Source organism: Saccopteryx leptura, chromosome 5 (genome assembly GCF_036850995.1).
Source record: "Saccopteryx leptura isolate mSacLep1 chromosome 5, mSacLep1_pri_phased_curated, whole genome shotgun sequence".
Classification (NCBI taxonomy): domain Eukaryota; kingdom Metazoa; phylum Chordata; class Mammalia; order Chiroptera; family Emballonuridae; genus Saccopteryx; species Saccopteryx leptura.
Window position 1 is genome coordinate 144,711,823 of NC_089507.1, and position 22,119 is coordinate 144,733,941.

At 53.0% G+C, this 22,119-nt stretch overlaps 1 protein-coding gene across 8 annotated transcripts in view; it reads right to left on the minus strand.

Moving 5' to 3' along the window:
• Positions 1-22,119, minus strand: part of MYT1L (myelin transcription factor 1 like) — a 364,482-nt gene that overhangs the window by 66,883 nt on the left and 275,480 nt on the right. For 5 of the 8 annotated variants that reach the window (XM_066385810.1, XM_066385808.1, XM_066385805.1 and 2 more), the window contains 4 exons: positions 11,211-12,188; positions 6,924-7,058; positions 2,578-2,668; positions 1,004-1,111 (listed from right to left, as the gene is read on the minus strand). In XM_066385810.1, coding sequence (XP_066241907.1) covers positions 1,004-1,111; positions 2,578-2,668; positions 6,924-7,058; positions 11,211-12,188 — 1,312 coding nt within the window. The remainder of the gene's footprint in view (positions 1-1,003; positions 1,112-2,577; positions 2,669-6,923; positions 7,059-11,210; positions 12,189-22,119) is intronic. The other 3 variants (XM_066385811.1, XM_066385809.1, XM_066385812.1) reach the window with 1 other exon arrangement.

The window sequence follows — 22,119 nt, forward strand, 5'->3', positions numbered from 1 at the left end:
GCCATTTTATGGTGAAACTCTTTCAGTAAACTGTGAAATAATACAATAAAACCAAAAAGGTGATCACGTCATGCACCTGGTGTTTGTGTCCAAGTGATCTGTCCCAAAAAACAATTTAACAGGAGAGTGTGTGAGTATGTGTATGTGTGTGACTGTGTAAACATGTGAGTGGGTGTGCTGGTCTTTCTCTCTAATAGCAACAGCTGGCACCCAGATTGGCACGACTTCGGGGTCGGGCCGGCAGTGGCGACCCTGGGGAGCCGCATAGCCCTGTGACGCCCGCCAGGATCTCGCGCAGACGCTTTGGGCTGCTGGGAACTAAAAGGCAGAGTATACAGGATGGTGCACTGTTCACATGACAACGCCTGACGGGAACATGCAGACACGGAAGCTGACATGAGGGTGGTGGGGGTGGGTTTCTTTCTCCTCCTCTTTTCTAAACTTAAGGAAAGGATGGGTTGAACCTGGCAATGTCTGAGGTCGTTCCCGGCCTATTATCCAGTGGTGGTGTCAGGTGGCAGGTCAGTCAGTCACCCCCTGCACTGGGTGTCTGGGAACAGGAGGACGAGGCAGCCCAAGGCTCCCACCCAGGAGATGATTGTCACCCTGATGTCGTCACAAACACTAACATCCTGCAAGCTGGTGTCACGGCCTCCCAACCAACTTGAGATAAATTCTGGGCACCTCAGGAATTCATAGCTTCCCTTCCGTCAGCATTCACAGAATCAGGAAGCATTGAAAAGAAAACCAGAAACAATTTCGTCCACATCCCTCATTTAAAAATCTGCAACTGGTCAGTGAGACCGAGGGAGGTGCAGGTGCCTCTCGCTGTCTCACAGCCCTGCTGGGGGGTGAGGGTGGCCTGGGTCTCTCTCCAGGCACAGTGGTCTTCTGCGTCACCCCGGCACTGACGTGACCATTGCCTCCTGCACTGTCCCAAACCTGGCATGTGGGGCTGCCTGCAGCTGGAGCTCACGGAAGGGGCACACTTTGAGCTGGGTACCTGAGCACGCGGTCTGAGGCCTGGTTGGACTTAGACACGTCGCAGCTCTGGTGCTTCTCCTGGGCCTTTGCCAGCTTCTCCGCTGCGGCAATGGGGCATCCAGAGAGGCTGCAATCACAGAGAGGGTCAGTGTCTCCCCCGGTCGCCCCGCAGCACCCTGGCCCGGCTACCACCTCCCCCATCTCCCCCCACTGGCAGCCCAAGGAACTCCAAGCAGGGGGGTGGGCAATTTCCCAAACTGGCCCGGCTTTCTTGGTGGCAGGAATGGGGAATTGGCATGTCCCTCCTGTCTCTAGCTGACAGTGCTGATGGCCATGCCCTATGTACAGAACACTGGATACTTTCCAACGAAAGGTAGCCAAATTCCGCAATGTCCAAGAGAACATGAGCCCATCACATCTCACACAGGCTCTGTCCTGGGGACCTCAGGAGAAGAGGGACTGGCTGCTTGGCAGTAGCGTCTACGGAGTCTGAGACCGTGGCTCTCTGACTGCAGGGACGGAGGTCTGGGCCGAGGCTGTGAGCACGGCTGATGGCAGGACGAACTGGTCCTCCCCCAGGGGGACATAGGGAAGAGAGCAGATGAGCTGAGGGACTGCGGAGGCCGTCTCAGAGCCAGCTACTTATGGGCAAGACCTGATCTGCTCTTTAGTGTTCGAGCTTCTCTTTCAGGGACGGGGGTGCCTGCTGTCTGTGTGACCACACACATGCCCACGCGGTGCAGCCCACGTGGCCGCCCTCTGCAGACGTGCAAGCAGGTTGTGTGAATGTGTGTGATGTAAACGCAGCCCAGAGAGCAGCCCGACCTTACCACCCACGCTGCTCCCTTTCGCAGCGTGAGCCCAAGAAACTCCCGGGAGGGCGGGGCTGACTGGGCTGCAATTTGTTTCGTTATAAATTTAGCACAAGTAACCAAATTTGGTAGTCAGGAAAGCAGGCAGAGGGACACTCACTGCACCTTTCTCTAAGTACGAGTCATGTCTGTGAGTGCGGGAAGCTGAAGCAGGGTGAGACCTGCCCAGAACCACTTCTAGCCGCTGCAAAACAGTGTTGGACTGAACCGAATTCAATTTAGCACACAGGTAGAGTAACGAGGAGGAGAGAGCTGGCGTGTCCAGAGCCAATCAGTGACTCTGGGCGTGCTGGATCAGCCACGGCCGAGAGGAGTGCCACACACGGACCTGCCACACACTCTTGCCACCTGCTCATGTGTACTGCTAGCCACACCAGTGACAGGCAGCAGCAGACTCTGGGGGCAGTCGGTTAGGTCAGACCCTAGCCTTCCTGCGTTCTAAATCCAACCCTGGGAAGGTGGGGAGCCCATCCTGTGTTCTTCCCCATTGTTGCAAATGGTCATCGCTCCATCACAACGAAGACAGCAGCTCCCAGGGATGGATCCCCCGTCACGACAAGGTGGATGAGACAATGGAAACCCTGCCTGTAGATGGGGGCCTGAGTGTGTGACCCCTGTGCGCTGCAGGCTGCAGTGTCTGCACCCTGACGGAGGGGGGCCGTGTTGGGGGATGCACGGGGCCCTCGGGGTCGCCCCGGGGGACAGGTGAGCGTGATCTTACCTGCGGTGTGAGTTCCTGTTGCTATTTACATGCCCTCGCCCTGTGCAGCCTGGAGTGGGACACTTGAGGACATTCTCATGCATGGCAAGAACTTGACGAGGAGGGGCAGAGAAAACAGCACAGCGTTAAAACACAGAAACAGTCCTGGCACCAGAGCACACAGTCACTTTAACAAAGGTGGGGGCGCAGACACAGACAGTCCTACAGACGTTTGTGATGGGCATGGTAAGGGACACACAGGGAGGGAGGGAGAGGGGCCGTCTCAACCTCATTGGGCCGGCATGCAAAGCGGGGTGTCCTGTGCAGGGGCTGGAGGCTGGGATGGGGTGATAACCGATCTGCCCCACGGGGGGTGGGGCGCCAGGGCCCCCCGATCTGTCTCCCACGCATTGGCACTGAGCACCTGCTCGGCACAGAGCAGCACGCAGAAGGGACACTCTGGCACCTGCCTCTGCTTCGGAGGCACAGCACCATGGAGGCACAGTGGTGCTGGGCAGACAGAGAACCCTGAACCTTATTTTTAAGTAAAAAGAATGAGATAATGACTTCCCAGCCAGGAAGGAAGTGCTTGCTCATTCTCCAAGTGGAGTGAGCTAGGAGAGTGGCGTGTGCACTCAGCCTGTGACGCAGGTGAGCAGGATGTGAACCACAGGGTCACCGCAGCAGCGGCACCGGGCTGCCTGCTCTCGGGACACTGTTTCTGCACCGGGCTGCCTGCTCTCGGGACACTGTTTCTGCACCGGGCTGCCTGCTCTCGGGACACTGTTTCTTCATCGGGCTGCCTGCTCTCGGGACACTGTTTCTGCACCGGGCTGCCTGCTCTCGGGACACTGTTTCTGCACCGGGCTGCCTGCTCTCGGGACACTGTTTCTGCACCGGGCTGCCTGCTCTCGGGACACTGTTTCTGCACCGGGCTGCCTGCTCTCGGGACATTGTTTCTGCACCGGGCTGCCTGCTCTCGGGACATTGTTTCTGCACCGGGCTGCCTGCTCTCGGGACATTGTTTCTGCACCGGCACGGCCTTGCCTTCACGGTTAGCACAGCCTCTCTCCTCAGGGACAGGCCACTGCTCTGGTTGTGGGGAAAGCAGGTGGGTGTGAGGCATCGCAGTAGACAGGAGAGTGACCCACAGCTCTGACCCCAGCACAACGGGCATCACCCTCCTGGGGAGCAATGTGGGTGGAACCTGTGGGGGCTCCCTGTGAGCGAGGCCCACCTGAGGCAGGTGGGCATGAAGGCCCACTGAAAGCAAGGTCTGCCCCATGAGCTACATGATCGAGTTCTCCACAACCTCCTTCCTCCTAGGACAATGTCCCTGTCTTGCCGGACACGTGTGTGCATTCTGCACGAAGCATGTGCGGCTGTGTCTGCCTCTCTCCTCCCTCCCGGACAGTCCCTTAGGCTCAGGTTCCCCTCCGTAGTTCCCACGGTGGAGCCAGCAGCACCCGGACACTGGGAGTGGGCTGGGGCTGCTCACTCTACGCTGGGACCTGGCCGGCGGCCTGGACGGACGCCCCCCCCCCCCCCCGTCCCGCGCACTCTGTCCTCTTCCCCTGCCCCTGGGCCCTGCTGCCTTTGTTCTGTCCTCTCGTCTCCTCGTCTCCTGCTGTAACACCACTACCCTCCCCACAGCACAGCTTCCCTCCCGAACCGATGCACATCCTTCCCTCTGTGCTGAACATCCCCATGCGCGTCTTCCCTGAGACAGCAAACACACGTTACGTGTGCCCGCAGTACGGCTCTCAGACCGGCTGTGCCTGTCCCCCGCTAAGTGGACACGCGGACCCCAACTGACCCGGGGCCAGCTGCCACCCTTGGTGTCCACTGCCTCACCCTCGTTTCTTTTGTTCTGCACGCAACCCTCTCTTTCTCTTGGGCTTCCTAGGACCGCCCCATTCGAGGGGATCCTCTTCAGAAACACTGTCCCCTCCGCTCCCTGAGGCCCTCTGGCTTCTCTCCACCTCCGTCTCCCCTTCGCCCCGCCTTCCTGTGCTTCCGTGTCCAGCACTCTCCCTGCGCCTCCTGTCGGGGCAGCTTCTCCCTGCTTCTACTACCCCGCTTGGGGGACACCCCGCGAGCACCTGTGTGTCTGCCCTTCCCAGCCTGCGGGGCGTGGCACACAGCACATCCTATTTCCGCGGGGCAGACGCAGGTCACGGTCTCCCCTCTTTCCCAGCCCCACTCCAGCACCGGGTTGACCACCTGACAACATTCTGAGGCACCATCCTGGCCTTCACCTCCATGTGTCCCCCTCTCTCGTGACCTGGTCTTCCAGCCCTGCCAGCGGTCTCGGGGCACTTCCTGAGCCTGCCTCAGCCTTCCCATCCCTGTGGCCTCCTCCTTCGGGCCCATACACCTGCATGGGTTATCGCAGTAGCCTTCAGGAAGTGCCGGGGTTCTCTCTTTCCCACAGGACAGGACAGGACAGAGCGGGACTCCTGTGCAGCCTGTGGTCCCTGGGGAAGGCACCCCCACCCCCGGTCCCAGGGCCTTGTCCACCACCTGCTGCTGGCCTCTGTCCCACAGAGATCAGTCTGTCTGCATGCATGCCCTGTCTCAGCTGGGCGAGGGCTCCTCAGCTCTTTTGGAATTGTACATGAGGAGATGTCTGGAAGGTGTGTGTATGCAGGATGAGTGTCACTACGCCCAGACCAAGGTGAGACCAGGTGTGATCTGCATGAGCTCGTTCAGTGTGTGACTTGTCAACACATGGGCCCTATTGCTGCTACATTTAGACTTCTCCTGTGAAAATATGGAGTCAGGAGAATTTGTCAGCCATGAGAAGAAACAGATCTTCTATTTTGAAGGCGAAAACGTATGCCTTAAAGAAAAATGGCACGAGGAAGCTATTTCTCTTCAGACATTAGCGCTGGGCCCTAACGCCTCCTTTTGCAGATGAGGAAAAACCAGGTGCAGAGAATGCATCCCAAGCCCAAGGTCATGCTAGTCAGGGCGAGACGGGACAGGACCCAGGTCTCAGCAGAGACAGGTGGGCTTGGGCTTCCAATGGGTGTGGACCCCCATCCTGCTCTGTCGCTTACCAGGCAAATGCGTAGCTGCTCATGCTGGTTGGGGAAGTGCTGGGTGTCTTCCGCTGGCTGGGCCCTGCACTAACCTGGGAGGAAGGTGTGCCTCGTCTTCCTTGTCTGAAAAACGGGCCATGCCCCCGGCAGGCTCGGAGGGGCTGGGCCAGGGCAGGTCGCGTGGCAGCGGGGCGCCCGGCCCGGGAGTGGAAGCTGCAGCTGCTGCACATGCAGCCCCTGCTCATGTAACACACGGGCAAAGCCGTTGCCCCCAGCTCCTCCCGTCTGCCTGAGGACACGCGCAGGCCGTCGGCGGCATCAACCCCAGCAGCCGTTTGAAATCCGGAGCCACCACTGCTGCTGAAAGTGTTTCATTTGGAAACGCTCCCCTCAGCCTGTGCTCTCAGCCCCAACGGCCACGTACTCCTCTGGGTTCTGACAGATCTGCCTCTCCAGCACCCCAACATTAGCCATCTTCCTGGGACGGCTCTCAAAGGTCCCTGTACACAGTCGGCTGGTCACCAGTCCCACCTCCAGCCAAGCAGCTCCATTGTCCTCAGACAGCAAGGAAAATCCTCAGACCCAAGGTTGGCTTCTTCAACTCACCCAATCATTGCTGAAAATGTGCGGTTTTCCTGTGCAATCAATTCTAATTGTTTCAAAAATAGCTAAGGTTCTTTGTGTGCTGTCAGAAGGACAGTAAGGTGCACACTGCTTCAGCTCTGAAGGAAATTTAGTGGGTTTGTTTCTTTTAAAATTATTGCACATTCTTGAACCTACTGATTAAAATAAGTGTGTGGGATCGGAACCACCTGCTATAAACCTTGAGATTGTATTGTGTAGAAATGTTGGGACAACTGTGACATGAAACCAACTTTTCAAGTAAAATGCTATAAAATACAAGTGTAAATACTGATTCCATCTAGATAGAGGTCCAGATAACAGGGCAGAAGCACTGCTGTCTCGGGGCCACAGCGGGTTTCCTGCTGGAAGGGTTATTGGACAGACTCCCTACATTCAGGTCTGCAGTTGGGGACCCTCCTGAGGTCACAGAACAACAGGTCAGAAATGCATAAGACCTGGAGCCCAACCCTCCCTCGGGGGCAGAGGGACACTGGCACTGTCCTCCATCCAGGGGCCAGCCCCACAGGAAGGCCCCCAAGGACACTGCAAGCTGCGGGACTGGGTCTGGAGCCCGCTGGCACCCATGGGCGCACGAGTGTGGGGTGGCTGCCCGTCGGGACAGATGGAAATGACAGAGGCAAGAGAGATGACAGAAACAGCCGTGGTGTGTGTGCAAGGGGTTGGTGACACATGACTTACTTTCTGGAGGGACCCTATCTTTGTGCGGGCATCCGGACAGACTGCGGTGATGCGGGTACAGCCCTGTTACGTGGCCGGTTCCATCGCACCCTGGGGTTGGACACTTGCTCTCTTTCTTTTCTGCTCTCGAGGGATCTAAAAGCGACAACAGGTGTCAAGAGAATGAATTCTTTACCCACTGCAGAGAAATTTCACACTCTGAAGAGACCTTGATAAATAAAGAAACAAAGCAGGTGTCAGGGAGACAGGCTGTGACATCAAGCTTTTACGCAGGTCTTGGGTTTTGGGTGATGTTTGACCTTAAGACAGTATAATCACGAATCACAATATACTTCTATGCTAAATAAAACAAAAGACTGCCCCTACCTGGACATTTGGTTAATTGTTTTCTCGTGTGTTACATGATAGGCTCAAAGAAGTCAACGTAAATTGTGATGAGGCAGTGACCTTCTCGAGAGCAAAACCACACAGTGGCCGTCTCACAGCGGCGCCGTGCCATTTAGACATTTGTTAGCAGGTTTCTTTCTTATCAAGTGCACTGGTCATTCACACGATAAGCTACAAATTTGCTTGTTTTGAAATATATTTTCTGCCACACTGTTCAGTAGCACGTCAATTCAGAGATTTTAACGACAATAATCTGAACTCTCAGAAGGCACTGCAAGCCAATGACCCAGTGCTGGAGCTCCCACCAGACAGGGGGTGTGCAACCCGAAGTGCTCAGAAGCTGCTGCAGCGACAGCGCTTGCTGTCTCCATGTGCACGGGGACTGAGGAAGGCTGCCGTGATGCTGTGCACGCCGCTCACAGCGCTCTGCAGCTCCACTGGGCAGAGGAGCCGGAGGCAGAGATGCAGTGACATTGCTCAAAAGGGACTTCTGTGCCCAGAGTTGATGCCAGTGCGTAAGCATGCAGGAAAACTCCAGCAGCAGTATTTCTAAGGTAGAGCTCAGACCGGAGAGCGCCACAAGTGTGAGCCACACCGTCTCTGAGTCAGATTTTGGAAACCAGTTGCACAGATTATCAATAGATAGTGACAACCACAACCTGGTCTAGGGAATGCTATGCTTAGAATTTCTTTAGGGGTTTAGCACTTTTATATTAATATCTTATTAATTAAGCCAATCAGGATTGTTAGAAAATACATGTTTTACTTTCGGTTAAGAATTCATTTTATATAAAGAAAAAAGCCAGGTTAAAAAATTATAACAGTCTCTTGGACTTTCCCTTAAGTCATTCGTGCAAACGGAACTAGACAGAGGGTGTGCAGGGACACCCGAGGGCTTCCACGCTTCTACATAAAAGAGCCCCTTCCATGTCTGCCAGTGTCGAACTCTACGGAATGTCTGCTTCAGGTACTGCCGTCCCTTAGCCCAGTGCTGATGTTGGGAGACGTGTCCCAGACACAGCTGTCCACTGCTGCTGACCGCTGTGGGTCACTCGTAACCCCCGGGGACAGAGCCAAAAATATTGCTGTGACTCCAGTTTCTAGACAGCTGACTGGGGCGTGTCCTTCACGTGCTAACTTGAAGCCTAGCATTTCATTGCCTTTGAGTAATTTCACAATCACATCGGTATAATTTAATTAATATAAATATAAAAGTGCACAATTTCAAAGGAAAATATTAGGATAATAAACTAGAGATATCATTTAGAATCATGAACCAGATATAAATGACTTTTAAAGGATAGAATGTAAATTGTAACTATTGTTCAACATCAAGTGCTGTTTTCAGCAGGACCCTTGCAATTTTTCTAGCAAATTGTTCACAGATGTCTAAGTGTTCTGAAGCCAAGAACAAATTCGCATGCGCACGGCATGGCTCAGACTGTCTTGGGTTCTGGAAGACAACAGGGTGTAGTCTCCTCTCAATGCATGAGTCGGGCTGGGCGGCTGCCGCCTGCCTTCACCGCTACCTCCCTCACTTTCTGTTTCTTGTGATCCCAATTCATTCTGAAGGCAAACACAAAACAACCAAGCAAGGAAACAGACCAACAATTGCACCACTAAACCTTGAAACGACATCTGGAAAACGCTGTGTGCAGGTTTAGCGTACTCCCACACCTCCTCCAGAGGGTGCTTCAGAGGGGACAGAGGAGTGTCATGATGAGCCTCTTTTGTTTTAGCTTGAGATTTTGGAAAGGTCACTTGTTTATCACTTAAATCATTCTGAGAAGCCCGAGTATATATGAGAATTGGTACAAGTTTCTCTTCATGTGAAATAAAGTAACAGAGGAGCTGAGAATAGAGATTGTTGACATGCTGTGTGGTATGAACTCAGATAGCAGTTTTTTCACGAGAAGCTATTCATTGCTTCGCCCACCCCAGTGTCTTGGCTCTGTCACGTGACTGGCTCTGACATAACTGCGGGCATCTTCAGAAGGAACAGGGGGTGCATGGGGCACCCCGGTGAGACAGGTGTGCAGTTACCAGACAGAGATCTGGGCATACCGGGCAGAGGCAGAACCCACGCTCCAGCCCCTCTGGAAAGCCCAGACCCATCTCCCCCAGTTCAGGGTAGGAGGTAGCTCAGCTTTCACTGCTCATGTGTCCCATCCCTATCTACTGAGGGGAAGTAAGCAGTCTGAATTCCATTTCTTACAAAAGAACTAACACAAAACAAACACACCAAAACCTACAGAAAGCTCTGGGTGTGAAGAGACCACAGGAGCTGGGAAGCAATGCCATGTGCCCCGTGATGCAGTGCACCAGGACGGTAGCACTCTGCAGACTCCCGAAGTGGAGCCTAGCAAGAGCATGTCCGATGGAGCAAGCCCACGGGGAAGGGCACTGATTCCTCCTAAAAATGTTGAGCTGTGATTTTCGAACGTCCAGCTCACAGTTTCTGCCCGAGTCTCCTCCAGTGACAACATGCATGCAATATTTCACCGTCTTCACAACACCCAGAGCAAGCCTGCCACGGCTTGCTGAGCCAGCCCAGCCCCAAGCGCCAGCCCTCCTCAGCGCTGCACCTCACAAGGCTCTGCCTCCACCTGTGCTACTGAGTTCCCGTCGGTGCTCTGCCGACAGCTCGTCGGGCCTCTGGCTCAGCCTGGCTTCTGGCTGGGCTTTGGTTAGAGTGACCCCGCCGTGCTGCGGGGTTACGTGCACACACTGAGAGGAGAATACACACCTATGTCACAGCAGATGGAACAGTCTTTCTGATCGTGTGGTGTCGCAACTGATTTTCAAACCAAAGCCCTGAATCTCATGATCAGGTCCACAGTGAGGAAACTCCATATTTACAAAGAACAGAATAAAATACAAAACAGAGGATCTTTTTGGGTACAAATACGGAAGAATTTAAGGACTCCCTAATTTTATTCTGGAAGTTGCATCTTACTTAGTTCTAAGAGAGTCACACAAATATGCAGAGTGCCAAGGTTCTACCTGAGGTCCAAGTATAACCTTATGCCTCCCACTGAACATGGATGTGGTCTTTACTGCAGATGTGGAGTCAAGTGCTCAGGCTGGAGTGTGCACGTTAGATACAGTCACTACTATGTCAAATACAGAGATCTATACAAGCATGTGCCTGCATATTTTATGAATAAAAATCCACGAGAGCTACCATACTGGGTGGTTCTGAGTGTTTTATAATAAAGTAAGCACCACAACCATTTCCACCATGGAATGGGATCAGTGAGGGAAGGAGCATGCTAAGGAAATGACTATTGATCTCAGCCTGGGACACACCACACCTTGCATAGCAAACAGCTCCCGTCAGCGGTGACCGTGAGATAATTAATGTGCAGGCAAGTGCCCTTGTCTTACATTATCGGTCATTTCCTAGCTGTTCAATTTCTATCAGGGATGTTTCCTACGGGGGGAGGTTATATCAATGGCTGTCATTTTACAATAAATTAATAAATCATGATGTCACCTACTCAATGCAGTTTAGAAAACATGTGCTCACCCATGATTGTTACATAAGCCCTCCTGCTCAGGCTGAGGGTCAAGTACAAGCACAGGGGCTCACCCTAGCAGATTCTACTGCGGGATGCGCCCACTCTCCAACCTTCTTTCCAAAACATGCACGTCCCCCCGAGATAGCGTGGGGCTCCTCTGCTCTGGTGACATGACACTGAGCTGCCCTGTGTATTTCTCAGATGGGTTACTGGCTCTTCAGAAACATAATCACAAAACGTTAGTCTGGAATCAGCCCTGAGAAATACTGCATCAGGGATAAAATGTACTGCGCTGCACACAGCAGTTGTGACCGTAACCACAACCTCTTATTCTAGCTGGTGTTTTCATGAGGCAACTTACATGAGGTAGAAATATTACCTTTACCATAGTATGGCTTTTTGACATGGCTGTCGCTGGATTTGGGCTTTCTCTCCTCCCCTGGCAGCGGTCTTGGCGACTGCTCCTCGTACGACCTCATGCCGTCCCGCCTGCCGGCCTCCACGGCCATCTTCTCCCGCATGGCCTTCGCTCTTTCTGTTTCCAGAGCGATGGCTTTCTCGAGGAGGGTCAAGTTCCCCTTAGTCATGTCAAACACCTCCTCGGACCTGTCTGAGGTGACGGAGGTAGTGTCGTCATCTCTTTCGTGGTAGCCATCTTCCTTGGCGCAGCTGGAGAACGTTCTAGACCGGGGACTCAGCTGCTCCTCCAGCCGCATCAGGTTCATCATGTCAGAGTAGTTCCTGTCCGGCGTCCTTCCTGAGAAGTCGTCCTCCGGCCGGGCATGCGGGCGCATGCTCAGGCTCTGTTGTGGGTTCCGGTCCTGCGGGTTCGTCTCGCTCAGCTTCCGGGCCAGGTCGAAGCACTGGTTCCGCAGGCACTCCAGGCTGCTGAGGCACGCCTCCTCGTCGCTCTCCTCCACGAGCTTCTCTACCAGCCCGTTGTTCATGGGCTTGCCCAGCATGACGTAGTTCATGTTCCTGCTGTCCTGCTGTGACATGCTGTCTGTGTAGCTCCGGTCGCTCATGTTCTCTGCTAGCACCACGCCGTGTCCCTGTGCCAGCAGCTTGAGGGAGTCCACTGTCTCCCTGACGACGTCGCTGTCCAGGTCCAGGCTCAGCTCGCCTTTCCGACCCAGGCTCTCGTTCTTGTCGCTGTCGTCCTCCAGGCTGTTGGAGGTGTTGCTGTTCATTTCCGACTCGGTCCGCGCCCGGTACGCGGCGTCCTCGGCGATCTTGCCCAGATTCAGCAGGGACTTGGCTACCAGCTCGTCGTAATTATCATACTCATCATTATTATTATCGTCCTTTTCTGGGTCTTGCATTATGCGACTATTGTGACAATTCATTTGGTGGTCTTCTGCAAAGAAAAGAAAAGAAAAAAGACAAAAAAGAAAAGAAAAGAAAAGAAAAATGGCTAGAATGTGAAGTGTAATGGCAACAGCATGGACAGCAAGCTAACTGCAGGCCAGACCCAGCACATCACACACAGACCCGCCGGCCTGCGGATGGTGTCAACATGAGGAGAGTGGGCTGTGCTAGACACAGGGGCTGTCTGGAACACTTGCTACTCACTGTTCACTTCTTTCACTAATCTTAAAACAAGCCGGTATAGATGGCAAATATAATTTAAAAATATTAACTTTCCTTTACTTCTAAATTTTGAGAATGACTTACTTTCTTTACTGGCTTTATTTATTTGCGGCCCAACCAGACACCTAATAGTTGCATCCATCTTAGGACTAGTCTTTGTCAGAGGCCATGGACTTGACTCACATCAGCGCTTAAGCAGATGTTCTCAACAATTGCTTTTAAATGGTCTGTTTTCACACTGGTGCTCGGCCAGCATGGACAAAAGCCTCAGGTTCCTGAGGACGCGTGTGAATGCCACCAACACAGTGTGCTCGGTGTTGGACATGCACATATGGGCTGGATTGAGGGTTATTTTGACTTTAGTGCCTCAGGGATAATTTATCAGGATGCACGGCAAAGCCACATGAATGCCACAGTAAGAGTTTAGGAATGAAATCTGATAAATGGGGCAGATATCCTACACAAGTGCCTCGGCAGGTGTGAGCGAGTGGGGGCGAAGTCCGCGGTGACCAGGAGCCTATAAAACACAGGACCGAGGTGAGCTGGTGCGGCCCTGGTACACACAGCACAGCCTCCAACAAGACATGCACACTGTGGCACTTGTCCACCTCACTGCCTCGGCTGGCTTTGGGTGCACTGGCAGAGGTAACGTGTGAATAACTGTCATGTCCAGACTCAAAGAAGTGTTAAGGGACTTTATTTTTTTAAAAAAGACCATGTTGGCCAGTTGGCTCAGCGGTTGAGCATCAGCCCGGCATGTGGAAATCCCCGGTTCAATTCCCAGCCAGGGAACACAGGAGAAGCCCCCATCTGCTTCTCCACCCCCCTCCTCTCCTTTCTTTCTGTCTCTCTCTTCCCCTCCTGCAGCCAAGGCTCCATTGGAGCAAAGTTGGCCTGGGCTCTGAGGATGGCTCCATGGCCTCTGCTTCAGGCACTAGAATGGCTCTAGTTGCAAAGGAGCAACACCCCAGATGGGCAGAGCATCGCCCCCTAGTGGGCATGCCAGGTGAATTCCGATCGGGCGCATGCGGGAGTCTGTTTGTCTGCCCCCGCCCCTTTCTCACTTTGGAAAAATACAAAAAAAAAAAAATAATAATAAAAGACCATGTTAAAGACAACACAGGAGTCCTGTGCTTTGTCTGCAGCACATGCTGTCCAGCAACAAAGGGCATCTGGGATGGCTGCGCTCCCTGCTCAGGGCAGACGTGCTGGCCCGGGATGGCACACATGGCTGGTGAGCAGCTGGTTCTCACTGTCCATCCTCCACCCCGCCCCCATCCTGGATCTGGTAACTGCAGCCATTGTCATGTCTGCTCTTTGTTTCTGTGGTTAGAAAACAAGAGCAAGGAGCTCTCGGAGAGTTTATCAATGAGCTGGAGAAATGGGGGGTGGTGACCAGCAGACACTCCCTGTTGACTAAGAGCCTGCTGGGTGTCCCCGGGCTTGCTTTGTGCCTTTCATGCTGTTCCTCTCAGAAAAGGTAAAAGGCTTTTTTTTTTCCTGGTGGGACAGATTCCTACTTCAACATACCAATGCCAGGAAACAGCTTTGCTAGCTCACACACTGAACTAACCCATTTAAAAAATCTAGCACCTCCTTCTGAACATCTGCAAATCAAACGTACCATGTACTGCTCATAGGGCACCACTAATTGGCTGAAACGAAAATGGTCCCCCTGCTGGACAATCCACAGATCATTTCCCAAGTACTAAGATATGCACTGTCCCAGAGAGCAACCGGGGAGACATCCGTACTACAGAAGGCGATCGTAAATGTCACGAACATGCCCCTCTAGCACGAACAAATGTCACTGGCCCAGGGCTCAAACTTTGAAGAGTTGAAGGCAACCTGTTCTAACGCATTTTTGAAAATAAACAAGTTATATTCTCCTCTCAGTTTGCGCACTTTGATTTTTATACTCCTGGGCCATGCGCAGAAAAGCAGCATGGGGGTACCTGGGCTCTGTGACCACCTCACATGGCTGGTGACTTCGTAGCCAGTGCCGCCACACCTACGGAGAGTCAACGGTGGGATGAAAGTGAGTTCTGAAAACGGAACACGTGTGCTGTCTGGAAGCATTCTGAATGCCGAGTCAGAGAAGATACTGTAGTTGGATAAGAGTTACTATCTCCATGACCTTTCTCTCCATGCTCTCTCATGAAACACATCTTACCCCAGAGAACTCAGAAAGCAGAAACACAACGGAAATAGTGAAATGGAAGAGAGGACGCCTGGTCACATCCTGGCTCTTTCCTGAACCCCAGAAAAGGCCACTCTGGGAACGTGACAGCAAGCCACACAAAGCGAACGCTTGACCTTCCTACCGACATTATCATGAACATGAATTTAGTGAAGTCTCACATTCTACACCAGGGGCACTGCCAGCTCATCTGTCCCAGAGGAAGCGGTTTCTGCTGTTGTCGAGGGGGTTCCTAGCAGTGGCTACACCCTTTTTCTCACATGATTGAGGAGCACGTCTCACCCTGGTGATAGTTAGAAACCTACTTGTCACCCTTCCACCCCCTGCCCATGAGTTACCTTCCCCAAGGACAACAAGACCAACACGGACATGTGTCTTCAGATGGCCTCATCCAGGTGAGGAGGGGCTTCCTCCCCTTCCGAAAATTGGGTGAGCAGAGGCCCCCATTCAGCTTTGCTATCTCCCGGTGAGAATAGCAGACCCCTGTGCACATGTGTTGTGTCAAAGCAGAATGAAATTGGAAGTGGACGTCACATTCCTGGTCCAGTTACTCCCTTGCGGGTCATTGGTTGTGTCATGCTGGGGACACAGACGGGCCCCCTAGAGTGCACTCTCAGGGTCATGTGTCTCTCCTGGCAGCACTGGCCTGCAGAGCACAGATGCTGGAGAGACACTGAGAGAAACCAGGGATGGGCAAGGGGTCATGCATCTGCATCTGGCTGCTCAGCCACCTGCAAGGCTGGGCTCTCTCCCTCCAGTCACCGACTGAGACTGTGTCACTGAAGGCAGGGAGTGAGAATGGTTGGTGAAACTGCACGAGGGCCTGAAATCCCTGCAGGTTCATAGAGTTTCTCAAGATCTGTATTTGAGTTGGCTCTCAGTCATGTGGCTGGATGGAGAGGACAGCCAATCTGGCAACAGCGGTCCTAACTATCTGCTGTGCCCTGGCCTCCTCCAGAACTCAAAATCATTTGGCATGAGCTTTCAGAATGCCATCTCTGGTACCATGTTCTCAAGCCATTTACCCTGAGAACACAATTCAGTTATGTTTTTGCTGAGGCTAAAAAAGAAATGCTTGCAGGTGGAGCTGGGCCATGGGGCACAGGTCAGCATGTTTTATGTCACTCGGGACAGACAGGTCACCAACTATCCATACAACGAGCACACAGGACCGATGTTCTACCAGACAGGGAGAATGACTTTGGGATGAAAAAGGACGTTTACCAGGAAATGACAGTACAGGTTCACGTTCTAAAAAAAGAGTGTAACAATTTAGACAGAGGTTGAAAGAGAGGACTACAGCACCTCTTTTCTCTTTGTGGTTTTCTATTTTAAATCTCTCTGCTAGCCAAGTTGCTTAACAGACCTCAGGTGACAGCCCTGTGAAGGTGCCCCTGCTGTAGGCCAGCCCAGGTGCTCACCGCTGGGACACACATGATTTTCATGGGAGGGGAAGTGGAGATGGCCTGGCCCAGCCACTTCCTGGTTGGGGGCTGAGCCCAGAAAGCAGAGGCATTTTCGTGGCTAGGATGACATGTCCTTGTGATGTTTCCATTACCAGTGACAAATCTCATGCTTACTGCTGCTACGTGTATGCTCGATTCCTACGTGAGCTTTATGAACTGCTGTGGGTCTGAATTTTGCCTCCTTGAGTCATATTGTTATAAACAATTTATGCCCAACAGTTACAATAAGAAAATTGGAAGAATATTTTAACCAACAGAAAACGTAGTTGTGTAGGGTGTCTGTTCTCCACCTTCACGACTAGAACTTGATGTGGTTAGAACTCTGCAGATTGTAATTCCATAAATACAAGTGCTGGCATTTATCTGCCTCTAATAGAGTTATCCAACTTTCAACTTCTTCAATATCTAGTCCTGATTGTGTTACTATTGCTCTTTCTAACCATTAAAATAGGCCATGTCCAAGCAAATATAACTTATTAAACACACACACACACACACACACACACACACACGAACAAACAGAAAGAAGAGATGCTTCTTCAAAGCAGAAACTCCTATGGACTTTACCAGGTTATAGAATACACAGCCTGACCACTGTACCTATGGTGTCTGATATGTGTTTCTTTTTGACTATAGAAATAAATAAATAGAAAAGTTCTTTTTGACTTGTAAATACGGAAATGCGATAGTGTTTTGATTCTAGTGAAGAGGTGATGGTGCGTTAATAGGTGCTGTTATGGATGAGAAAGGGACAGCAGTGCGGGTGCCGCCCACCTGGCTGGTGACATGTAACCATTCTGGGGGGGGGGAGGGTTGAAGCCCTGACTTCAAACCAGCCGGTCTGTCGCTGCTTCTACCCGTCAGTCTCACGGTGCATGGTTCTCTGTTCTCATTCTCTGCCCACAGGGGCACTGTCAGAAAGGTGAGGGGAGCTTGCTGTACCCTCTACAGGTGAGAATCGGAGCCCCGAGAGGTCCCCATTCTCCCACATCACACTGCTGGTCAGCGACAGTGTGAAATGCCATCCTGGAATTCTGGGAGCAGCGCTACCTATCTTGTCACCAACTGGGACTGGAAGATCCCTTCTAGACTGGCTCTCCTAAAACACACCCCTCTGTGGAGGTATGCAGGGCATGGTGGCTGCAGTCACTGTCCTTATTGGTTTGGTATGATTGGAAGATTTAATCTTAAATCCAGTCATTGAAACTGTGTGGGGTTGTCACCTTAGTTAGTCCCTCACATACCAGGTCCTAATGGAGTTTAGGTCCATCTGGACATGGTGAGGAGATTAGAAAACTCCTGGCTGATATTCAAGAGCAAGGGTCATGGCAGCAGGTCCCTGGAAAGCATGAGGGACTGAGTAAGGGGGGAGGGAGAGAGAGCCAGGGAGCAGGCTGGGCAGAGGGGGTGGGAAGGGTGAGTTCTGGTGACAACCCTTCCCCAGCAGTGAGCGCTGGGACCCTGGCAGTCCTCCCTCTTGATGTCTTCCTGTCCCCCATCTAAACAACAAGGTGCTGAACTGGAGGACCCCTAAGACACCCTCACACCCATACTCACAAGTCCCCCTAAGACCCCATCACACCCACATTCACAAGCCCCATTCAGTTCAACAGAAGGAAAGGAGGCTCTTGAAGGTGATGATGGAACTGGCAGGTGGGTGTATAGGGCATGTGTGGCTAGAACGTGCCAGATTAGTCACCTCTCTAAACTTAGTGATCACATCTTCTAATCCCAGTTACTTAACGGTGTTGTTTGTCTTACTCTCTGTTTATGGGGAAGTTTCAGACTGTGTCCGTGTGTAACCAGGAATAAATATGCTATCTGACGGATTCACTGGTATGAGTCTGACTAGCCATGAAATAGAGCTCAATGAGAATGCGCTAACAAAGTAAGTTCATAAAGACTCCTGTAACATATTAAATCCAGTTGATTACTTTTATAGCCATGATTCAATAGCAGCAGTTTAATGACCACAGTTACCTATTCTGTAATAAATCCAAAGTCTGTATTCAGTTCTGTGCTTTCACCTCTGACCAAGCTCCTGACACATTTAAAAGGCCCGTTTCACTCCGGCTGGCGCCTGTCAAGGGTTAACACCTGAGCAAGAAGAACAACCACTCCTCACTCCCAGCACACAGAGGCTTATGGCTCTGATTCTCGCTCAAGGCCAAGAAGACAGCTTGACTCTGGGAATCTGTGGATGCTTGTTACGTGAAACAAAAACCCTAACGTACAAGTTACTTGCTAGCTTCAATTCCCTTAACAACCGACAGAATGGACTCTGACTCTCAGATGCACAGCTCTGAAAGACGTGAGGCCTTCGAGCTGTTACCTTAGCAAACTGTGCTGAGTCCCCCAGCAGAGAACTCTCAACTCTGTCCTTCAAATCCTTTTGTTCTGTTTTATTCACTCACTCCCTCCTCCTCCACCCTCGTTAGAAAAACCAATGCCTGCACCGAAGAGGGAGGTGGGCTTTTGAGGATGGGGGTCCCCCCATCCTCGCAGGCAGCTGGCCCTTGAATAAACCCCTTTCCTTCTCACCAGCACCGGTGTTGTGGGATTGGTTTTCATGGCGACAGGGAGCCAGACCTGAGGGCCCTTTATGCAGTTTCATACCCGTAGTCACAGATTAAACGGTGCTTCTGGGTTACTGGAGGATAAGCTATCCTAGCTGAGATTTGATCTCACGACACTCATGTGCACAAGTATGTGATTAGACGCCACCATCTCCAGAGTCAGCCTTGTCTTTCTTAAGGTCACAGAGCACCAGAGCCAGGAGAACCAGGAAAACTCTGACAGTCTCCCGTCCACTGGCAGGAGCCTGGGTCCAGGGAGTGGGTGTGCCTGCCTGCTGCGGGGGCCAGCGAGCCCTGCTTGGTCAACTGCTGCCCTGCACCAACCCCGATCTCCCATCACACCATGCTCCCTTCCTTTCCAGAACTTGTGGATACCCTGGGGATTATAAAACAGTACAATCTCAAAGATGAGTAACCCAAGAAATGAAAAGATCCGAGTAAAGGGCATTTCTTGGCTCAAGCAAGCAAGGGGACCACTGGCCTCACACCGGCATGCACCTGGAGCGAGGAGGAGCGGCTGAAGAGTGGGTAGGGCCATGCCTACCCTGCGGGACACTGACTTTCTGTGACCCCCGCCCCACCCCTGCTGGACCTCAGCGAGGGACGGAAGGGTCACAGAACCACAGAGAGGAGCCACTGAGCTCTAAGTGATGCATTTCTGATAGTTTCTAACTACGTGTCTCCTGAGCCAAGACCTGCTCCTGAGTGTCCTTGATTCTTTAGCGTAAACTGTGAGAGTGCGGGGTTGTCTCAGGGCAGGTCACCCTGCAGGTTCCAAGCAGCCCCTGTTCTCCCCCATACACCTGCTTCTCATCCTGTTCAACAGATGCTGACACGGTCTGCCTCTATGTTGACCTACTTTTTTCTTCCAACCACAGGGCACTGCTCACTGCAGCCAGAGCTTTGGTTACTGCTACTTGCTTCCACGAAGTTGGCAGCACGGCCCACAGTCACTGCGGCTGAACTGGAGGGTGGCCTGCGGCGGGCACAGGCCTGCACCCCTGAACTGTGCTGCTGGCCAGGAAGGACATCTGAATTTTGTTTTCATGGACTAATAAAATCATCTCTTAGATGTTATTTAAAATGAATTATTGATAATTGACAGATGAGTGTGAAAAGGGAGGCAGAAATACTGCATGTCAGTAATAATCGCCCCGCACAGCATGCATGAACCGCATGACCCTCAGGCCCATGTGAGTCCCTGTGGTTTACACGCTTTGTTTGGGCACAGTGGTTTGCTTGTGTGGGGGTCACACAGGCTCCGAGAGGGGAGGGCTTGTCAGGGCCCCTGGGGTCTTGCTGTCCCGGAGTCTCAGTGGGAGGCACTCGTCACTCCCAGAGAACAGAGAGGAGAGGCCCTGGGCCTGGTGGCTTGCACCCTCCCTCACCTGTGCGTGGCTGTGCACAGAGCACACATACGGGGCACTGGGCCTGGTGGCTTGCACCCTCCCTCACCTGTGCGTGGCTGTGCACAGAGCACACATACGGGCCCTGGGCCTGGTGGCTTGCACCCTCCCTCACCTGTGCGTGGCTGTGCACAGAGCACACATACGGGCCCTGGGCCTGGTGGCTTGCACCCTCCCTCACCTGTGCGTGGCTGTGCACAGAGCACACATACGGGCCCTGGGCCTGGTGGCTTGCACCCTCCCTCACCTGTGCGTGGCTGTGCACAGAGCACACATACGGGCCCTGGGCCTGGTGGCTTGCACCCTCCCTCACCTTTGCGTGGCTGTGCACAGAGCACACATACGGGCCCTGGGCCTGGTGGCTTGCACCCTCCCTTACCTGTGCGTGGCTGTGCACAGAGCACACATACGGGCCCTGGGCCTGGTGGCTTGCACCCTCCCTCACCTGTGCGTGGCTGTGCACAGAGCACACATACGGGCCCTGGGCCTGGTGGCTTGCACCCTCCCTCACCTTTGCGTGGCTGTGCACAGAGCACACATACGGGGCACTGGGCCTGGTGGCTTGTACCCTCCCTCACCTGTGCGTGGCTGTGCACAGAGCACACATACAGGGCACGTGCAGGTGTGACAGCCCGGCGGACGCTTATAGAGATTGCTAGTGTCCACCAGTCAGATTTCCCTCCTAACGAGCCCCGCCCCTCAGTGGTGCTGCTCAGACAGCGGTGTCTTTGCTGGGTTGGGTGCCAGCCGCTGGAGAGGATTTTAGAAAATTACATGCAATCACCCCAAATCCATGTCCAGCCACTTCCTGGACTGCATGTTGTTTCCCTGCTTGGCTGTGGGTGGCAGCCTCACTTCCAGTCTGCTCACCCCACTGGGCACCGGAGGGTGGGCCCCTGGGCCCAAGGTGGCTCTGCACCTGGGGAGCGCCGCGGCCTCAGTGCTCGGATGCCTCCCTCCCCCCCATCGGGGTGCGTGGTCCTCCCTGTGGCCTCCAGATTGGGGCCAGTGTCCCCTCAGACACACGAGGGCGCCCCACCACTTACAACTGCTCCGTGTTGACTGAGTTTGGAGCCGTCACTGCCTTGAAGCCTTCCTGTGATGGAAAAAGCAAGAAGGCCGGAAGTTTCCCACAGACACGGCGCATGAGAAGGAGAGGGCACACAGGCGCAGGGCGGGCGCCTCACGCATGGTACCCTGCACCGCCCCACATCTCTCTCCACAAGACACTGAAGAACACTGCCTAAGACATGAGGCATAGGAAATTCCGTAGCCTTTTACTTAGTTGGGCCAAATATAACCCTTGCCAGATACCCTACCTGCACTATAAAATGCAAAATCTGTGGGGAAGGAGACATGTGACCATTTTCTATCAGCTCACAAATTTTAGTGTCACAACTCTGATGGGCCCAGGGGAGCACAGACAGGACATGGACCACTCACCTCTCCCGTTCATAGCAGAACCACACAGACAGAACCAGAAGCCCAAGTGTCTGCCCTGGCTCTCGTGCAGCTCACAGCCCAGTTGGTGAAAGAGGTAGAAACAGAAAAAAATAATTATACACTATGACGTTGGGTAGTGATTTCCTCTGGGGAAAATCAAACTGAATGAAGGAACAGAAAAGAACCAGGACAACAGTGATTATCAGAGACTCAGGTCACAGGGAGAAAGAAGGTGACATTGGGCCAAGACCGACAGGAAACAGTGTGTGTTACCTGAAGCAGCGCAGGAGGAGGAGCACAGGTGCACTAATTGTGGGTGGTGAGGAATGTACTGACAACATTATGAAACATTAATTTAAATTCTAGTTTATGAAATGTAATACACCTCCACATAAACAGCGAGGGGGTCCTGGTGGGCCGTGTTGCCCACAAGGAGGTTAGCAGGAGCTGAGGTTTGATGATGATGTCGGTTTTTCCCGTGAGCATGTCTCACACGGTGCTTGTGGAGCGTTTCTGCTGCACTGATGCACGAGCTCAGGGTGGGAAGCCGAGCTGGGGGCAGGCCCAACCCTGGTCCCCATCTCCACGGGGCCCTGCTTTGTGGCTG